This window comes from Pseudophryne corroboree, chromosome 1 (assembly GCF_028390025.1).
Source record: "Pseudophryne corroboree isolate aPseCor3 chromosome 1, aPseCor3.hap2, whole genome shotgun sequence".
Taxonomy (NCBI): domain Eukaryota; kingdom Metazoa; phylum Chordata; class Amphibia; order Anura; family Myobatrachidae; genus Pseudophryne; species Pseudophryne corroboree.
In genome coordinates, this window is record NC_086444.1 from 148,158,986 (window position 1) to 148,166,843 (window position 7,858).

Consider the following 7,858-nt stretch of genomic DNA (forward strand, 5'->3'; position numbering starts at 1 on the left):
AAATCAGACATATATACGTTCACATGGGCTCATCAGTGCCATTTCTCTGCATTGGTTATAAGGCACAATGATCCCTATGGCTACATGCATTTTAAATAAGGTTTCTGGTGGCCACTTACAGTATATGGAACCTCTTGTAAAACACAATACACTGACAAATCCTGCAAAATATCAGTGTCTTTTCTTCAACAAGTAGATCTTACTAACTATGGGGCTCATTTACATTTGGATGTAAGTCATTTTTATGTCACGCCTCTCAGATGTAGCAGTACACGTCCGCACTGATAGGTGTTACTTTCACATCTCCCTGAAATGCTTTTTCAAAAGTAGGCAAGTATGCAGCGACATCCTACTGGAAGTCATACTTGTCAGTCCCAGATACACAAGGCAGTACCATTGGGAGGTGTTTATTCCTTCTGGGACTGCCAGACCTGACTGCGATATAAAGAGAGCATGCTTCCTGTAGGAAGCCACTCCCTGCCTTTTGCCTAATCAGGCCTCTATGTGCTGTAGTCGGTGCAGTAGACGGGGCAATCCATAGAAGCCGGGGGATTGCACATGCGCACTTGCACCATGGAGCCTGCGCATGCATCGGCACCAGGCTGATCCATTGCATAGGTGCCAGGACCCAGGGGCTGGCTGTCTCCTCTCTGGGCATGGGGGTAGCAGGCGCAGCAGCCCTCCTACTAAACGCAAGTAGGAACCGCTGCTGCATGGGACCAAATGTAATAACTTGTGATTTGAGGGCACCAACGCAATCCACTGAAATAGCTGCTACAGTCTTTAAAAGACAAAACCATGCTGGTGTTGCCTTTTAAATGATTGCCGCTTTAAATCATCAATAAACTTGCAGGTACCTGCAACTTGCAGATTATTACACTCACCCCATGGGGGTATATGCAATTGCGGTCGAATTCCCGAAATTGTCGAAAAACGGGACTTTTTCGCCAAAAAAAAAAAAAAAAATCGACAATGCAATTCAGTACTTTCCGTCAAAAAAACGGACTTTCCAAATTCGACTTTTTGAAATTCGACATTTGTCATATTCGACATTTCTGCAATGGTACAAATGCGGCAATTCGCCAAAAGTATATTCAATTGAAGTTTGGAAATTCGACAACAGTGCTTTTAGACAGTAAATTCGTCATTTTCAATCCGCCACACTTTGGTGGCGGAATCTAATAAAAAAATTTAAAAACATGTTTTTTTTTGGTGTTTTTTTTATTGGTAATAGCATATCTATTTATATTAGAAGGGATTAGGTACTTGGTTTCTCTATTTTGGAGGCACAAGTATTATTTATATATTTTTAAAAATATTATTATTATTATTATTTTTTTAAAATGGAATGGTAAAAATCAGAAAAATAATTGCGTGGGGTCCCCCCTCCTAAGCATAACCAGCCTCGGGCTCTTCGAGCCGGTCCTGGTTCTATACAGCGCCCTGCGGCCGTGGCATTAAATATCCAACTAGTCACCCCTGGCCGGGGTACCCTGGGGGAGTGGGGACCCCTTCAATCAAGGGGTCCCCCCCCTCAGCCACCCAAGGGCCAGGGGTGAAGCCCAAGGCTGTCCCCCCCCATCCAAGGGCTGCGGATGGGGGGCTGATAGCCTTGAGAAAAATGAAAGAATATTGTTTTTTCCAGTAGTACTACAAGTCCCAGCAAGCCTCCCCCGCAAGCTGGTACTTGGAGAACCACAAGTACCAGCATGCGGGAGTAAAACGGGCCCGCTGGTACCTGTAGTTCTACTGGAAAAAAATACCCACGACCCCAGGACACGCACACCTTGAAAGTACAACTTTATTTCACACGTCGACACACACATACTTACCTATGTTCACACGCCGACCTCTGTACACTTGTCCAAGTAGAATACACGTGTACCTGTGAATAAAATTATACTCACCTGATCCAGTGTCCAGATTATAATCCACGTACTTGGCAAAAAAAAAAACGAACACCCGGACCAAACGGACTGAAAGGGGTCCCATGTTTACACCGCTGATTGAAGGGGTCCCCACTCCCCCAGGGTACCCCGGCCAGGGGTGACTAGTTGGATATTTAATGCCACGGCCGCAGGGCGCTGTATAAAAGTGACCCCCGGCTGTGGCATTATCTGTCCAGCTAGTGGAGCCTGATACTGGTGTAAAAAATACGGGGGACCCCTACTCTTTTTGTCCCCCGTATTTTTTGCACCAGCACCAGGCGCAGAGCCCGGTGCTGGTTTTAAAAATACGGGGGATCCCCTGTCAGTTTTCCCCCCGGATTTTTAGAACCAGGACCGGCTCGAAGAGCCCGAGGCTGGTTATGCTTTGGAGGGGGGACCCCACGCAATTTTTTTCGGGTTTTTTCCCGTTTTTTAAAAATCGGATCAAAATCCGTCAAATCGGCCGTTTTTCGACAGCGGGACTGTCGAATCCGTTTTTTATTGAATATGTTGAATTTCGGCACCCACTTGCCGGAATTCGACGGGCGAATTGTGTCGAATTAAAAAACGGGCGAAAAATTGCCGCGATTCGCCGCTAATTGCATATACCCCATGATCTTTACCTCACCTGTTTTGGTGTAGTATAGAGAATCTACAGTATTTAGGTTGACATCAGTATAGGTCAATACCAAATGGTCGACATGCATAAGTACAACTGGTGGAAAGATAAAAGATCGATAGTCATTAAGGTCAACAGGTTCAAATTGTCAACATGAAAATGGTTGACACACAAATAGTTGACACAAGTTTTTTCAGTTTTCTGGATCAAATCTTGTATGTTTGGTAATATGTGACCACCATCAGTAAAAACATAAACACTCGCCACGCTTTGGTCAAAGCTGGTTACTATTCCCAATTATGGTCCATGTGGATAGTAAATCATGCAAATGCTGGGAAAATATATATATATTAAAAAAAAAACTAGGTCGACCTTTTTGAACCTGTCGACCTTTTGTACCTGTTGAGCTAATGCATGTAGACCATATGGTGTTGACCTATTGACTGTCTACCTAGTCATATTTCTGATTGATAGTCAGATTGCTTTAATCATGCACAGGTGAGTTAATCTATTTTGCTGGCTCAGTAATTACCCCACCTGCCTCCCCAGACAAAAATTCTGGAAACATGACCTGTTGAGAGTGCTTAAGGGTTGAGGTTGAGAAGTCTTGATCTACATGAAGCATACTGGAGACCTTTGCCTACCTGTGTCAACAGATTTTGACTGTGCCACTGTTTCTTCTGGTGAGTCCTTGGAGGTCTCAGCTGCGCCCGATCCTGCATTTTGTTCTTGTCCTGTATTGTCTGAACCGGAATTCAGTTCTGGCTCATCTGCAACTTGTGTTGTACATTCTTCAGTGTTTTTTGTAGCACTGTCAGTGTTACCAGCTTCCTCTGTGTGTGTGGAGAGGTGACGCTTAGCTTTTTCCAGTGCTTGCTTAAAAGATTCCCTCATATTATCGGCCGATTGCTTGGGATTGTCCACACTCTTCTTGTGATGGGATGACTGCCGTGGGAACTTAGAAGAAGGCGATGGTCTGACTTTCTTCCGTCGTAGCTTTCCCTCATCCATAATGAAGATGACTTTACCTGGTGGGGTTCCGGCAGATGAACTTTCCATGCTGTAGACGTCTGAGGTTGTGCTGGCTTCTGATGCCCAAGGTGTGGAGCATCGACTTGAGCTGGTCTCCCAGTGGATTCCACTGTCTTCACACTGAACAGTGACCATAGAAAAGTCTGGATTTGACAAGAGGCATTGGAGTTTGGGTTTCACATCTTCAGTATGCATAGCTTCCTTTAGGCTGGAACAAAGTTATATAAAAAGTTCAGGACAAATGATAATAAATAATTTGATGATAAATATGAACGGAGTAAAAACAATTGGACTCTGGTCTTGTAAACTAAAATATTATCCAATATTTAGTTTATTCTAGTTCTATCAATACATTACATTTTCTTCAACAGTGAGTGGGGCTTACATCATTGTTTACATACATAAAGGAATAATGGGGGTAATTCCAAGTTGATCGCAGCAGGAAATTTTTCAGCAGTTGGGCAAAACCATGTGCAGTGCAGGGGGGGCAGATATAACATTTGCAGAGAGAATTAGATTTGGGTGGGTTATTTTGTTTCTGTGCAGGGTAAATACTGGCTGCTTTATTTTTACACTGCAATTTAGATTGCAGATTGAACTCACCACACCCAAATCTCTCTCTCTGCACATGTTATATCTGCCCCCCCTGCACTGCACATGGGGGGTCATTCCGAGTTGTTCGCTCGTTATTTTTTTTTTCGCAGCGGAGCGATTAGTCGCTAATGCGCATGCGCAATGTCCGCAGTGCGACTGCGCCAAGTAAATTTGCTATGCAGTTAGGTATTTTACTCACGGCATTACAAGGTTTTTTCTTCGTTCTGGTGATCGTAATGTGATTGACAGGAAGTGGGTGTTTCTGGGCGGAAACTGGCCGTTTTATGGGTGTGTGCGAAAAAACACTACCGTTTCTGGGAAAAACGCGGGAGTGGCTGGAGAAACGGAGGAGTGTCTGGGCGAACGCTGGGTGTGTTTGTGACGTCAAACCAGGAACGAAACTGACTGAACTGATCGCAGATGGCGAGTAAGTCTGGAGCTACTCAGAAACTGCTAAGAAGTGTCTATTCGCAATTCTGCTAATCTTTCGTTCGCAATTCTGCTATGCTAAGATTCACTCCCAGAGGGCGGCGGCTTAGCGTGTGCAATGCTGCTAAAAGCAGCTTGCGAGCGAACAACTCGGAATGACCCCCATGGTTTTGCCCAACTGCTAACAAAGTTCCTGCTGCGATCAACTTGGAATTACCCCCAATATCTGAAGAGGAGCTGGATAAATAATGCCCTTTTTATATATAATATTCAGCTGTGTACGAAATTCATGAGGAGTAGACATTGTGAAGGATAAATTATTTAGGGCTCGATTCTATTAGGTGCAAGACGGTCCTCGCCGTGAGTAATGCAGTGTCTTGCTCCAGAAGTGTGATCTTAGGACATTCTCTCATCATTTAGTTTCTTTGTGAATCAGAGCAAAATGGTTCGTATGCTGCTGTCACATATTAGACATGGATGATGTGAGTACTGGTGGTCATTCCAAGTTGTTCGCTCGCTAGCTGCTTTTAGCAGCATTGCACACGCTAGGCCGCCGCCCTCTGGGAGTGTATCTTAGCTTAGCAGAATTGCGAACGAAAGATTAGCAGAATTGCTACTAAATAATTCTTTGCAGTTTCTGAGTAGCTCCGGACCTACTCACAGATTGTGATCAGCTCAGTCCGTTTAGTTCCTGGTTTGACGTCACAAACACGCCCTGCGTTCGGCCAGCTACTCCCCCGTTTCTCCAGATACTCCCGCGTTTTTCCCTGACACGCCTGCGTTTTTTAGCCAACGCCGAGAAAACGCTGAGTTGCCGCCCAAAAATGCCCCTTTCCTGTCAATCATTCACCGAACAACAGTGCGACGGAAAAGCGTCGTACGAGCACCAGCAAATCTACTAAGTTTTTAGTTAAATAACTTAGCGCATGTGCGCTGCGTACCATGCGCATGCGCAGTTAGCAACAAATCACAACATACCAAAAATCGGCAATGAGCGAACAACTTGGAATGACCCCCACTGGGTGGTACAGATATATATATGTACACAGAGCTTACATCAATGAAAAGGTGCTTGCCCCAGCAAAAATAAAGTTTGATTAAAGTAGCTAAGCTTATTGCTTTATGTTGCTAAAGAAGTAATGTCGCTACCCCTTCAAAACAAGAATTAGGGGCCTATTTATCACTATCCGCATCCAAGGATGCAGATGGCATGTGATGAAATCGCTTAAACTCGCGCTGCGATAATTGATTACATCGCAGAGATGTATCAATTATCACATGCAGGGACAGAGCTTGCGAGCGATGACACTCCACAGCATCATCAGGGTGATTTTTGTAAAAAATACCCCAATGTCCTGCTGCGCATGCACCGCCCCCACCGTCATCGCCGCTACCACTATCGCCGCGGACCCCCCCTCCCCCCTCCACACACACGCAGCATAATATACTTACCAGTCCAGGTAGCCGGTCCACGCTGCTCCTGCTTGGCTGCCGGGCGCCGGATCCTGTGTGCTGCGGTGACCCATGAAAACTGCCCCAAATGCCCTTTAATACATTGGAGTGATACTAAAGTAATGTGAAAAGGGTGTGAAAACACCCTTTTTCACATTATTTTAGTAAAAATAATGTTAATAAATGGGCCCCTAGTGTCCATCATTTTTTTCCCAGTTTTTAAACTGTATCTATTGATCCTGACTGTTTGATCTGGTTCTTAATGCTAAGTGGTGACTGTTATGCCTTGTAAGTAATTGCCCTTTTAAAAAAACGTCCAGGTTCGCCCAGCATCCCGCACCTCTGACGATCTGGGACTCCATTACATCCCGCTGATGGGGTCTATGTACTTAGCCTAGGAGAGAGATAAAGTGGAGAGAGATAAAGTACCAACCGACCAGCTCCTGACTTTTTTTTCTCTCCAAACACAGCTTGCAACGTAGCAGTTAGGAGCTGATCGGCTGGTACTTTATCTCTCTACTTTATCACTGTCCAAGGTTAGTACGAGTCCATAGACCTGAGAGAGAGAGTATTAAACCTTACAAAGAGATAAAGTAGAGAGGTCGCTCAGCTTCTGGCTGCCATTTTATAGACTGCAATATATAAATGATAGGTAGGAGGTGATTGGTTGGTCTGGGCTACTTCACTTTATCTCTCTCTCTATCAGGATTGATACATCTCCCCCAGAGAGAGATAATGGAGCGGGGAGAGGAGAGAGAGTGGCCAGTAGAGAAAGAGACTGAGGGACCAGGGAGGGGGCAGTGGAGAGAGAAAGGCCAGGAGACATATAGAGGCAGGCAGAGAGGGGGAGACACAAGAGAGTGCATAGAGTTGAGAGAGAGAACAGGAGAGAGATAGAGATTTGTGGCTCTACTGCATAAAAAATAAAAAAAGATGGTCACAGACAGGGGAGTAGACATTATTGGTGAGAAGGTGCATGAGTGATGTACAGCTGCATATGTGCTGGAGTTATGTCACTGGACAGCTGGGCAGGAGGCATTACACATGAACACAACACACATTACACATTGGATCATTATGTGACCAAGCTGAGCAGAGGCAGCAAGGGGAGGGGGACACTCCCCAGCTGTCATTTCTCAGGGATCTTAAAATAGAACAAACCCCTTTGCACAGACAGAGCAGGCTGTGGAATAAGAGTCCATCGGCACTCATAGAGGAGAAGACTGCCAGCTATATGTTACACGTGTCCTGGGTGCAGAGAGTGCCCCCCACCTCCCATGGGTTAGGGGTAGTGTCTGTGTACCTCTGTGCCAGCTCCTCTGCTTCTTCGCTGTCCAGGGCAGTCTCAAGCATAGCTCCATCATCCAAACCCAGGGAGACTTCTGAAGCCCTATCAGACTCAGCAGGACCCAGACTTTCCATCCTCCAGTGGCCACTTCTTACTGGGGTGTTGCTATCTTCCACAGGATCAGTCCTCCCCTGAGCTCCCGGGAGAGACTGGTGTCATTGCAGCATTGGGAGCAGTCAATGGCTTCTATTCTCCTGACTAAGGGGAGTCTTAAAATAGACAGGGAGAGGAAAAACAACCTCAAACACACATGCTTTCTGCACCAAGCACTTCTTATCCTGCTCCTGTCTCTGTTCTGGGTCCTAGAGCTAGCACTGTTGCATAAGAAACGTAATACATCTGACAAAGTATTATTTAGGAGACTTTATAAGAAAACTTTAAATTCAATTTTGGAAAATAAAAATGACTGACGTTGCATTACCATTGCAAGCAGTATTGTGTGTATCAATGACATTA

The 7,858-nt window shown here is 45.2% G+C and overlaps 1 protein-coding gene across 1 annotated transcript in view; it reads right to left on the reverse strand.

Annotated features, from left to right (window-relative positions):
• CMYA5 (cardiomyopathy associated 5) overlaps positions 1–7,626 on the reverse strand; it is a 162,992-nt gene extending 155,366 nt beyond the window's left edge. The window contains exons 1-2 of the mRNA XM_063963507.1: positions 7,358–7,626; positions 3,192–3,787 (exon numbers count right to left, since the gene is read on the reverse strand). Of these exons, the coding sequence (XP_063819577.1) occupies positions 3,192–3,787; positions 7,358–7,476 (715 nt within the window). The 5' untranslated portion in view covers positions 7,477–7,626. The remainder of the gene's footprint in view (positions 1–3,191; positions 3,788–7,357) is intronic.
• Between the last annotated feature and the right edge of the window lie 232 nt (positions 7,627–7,858).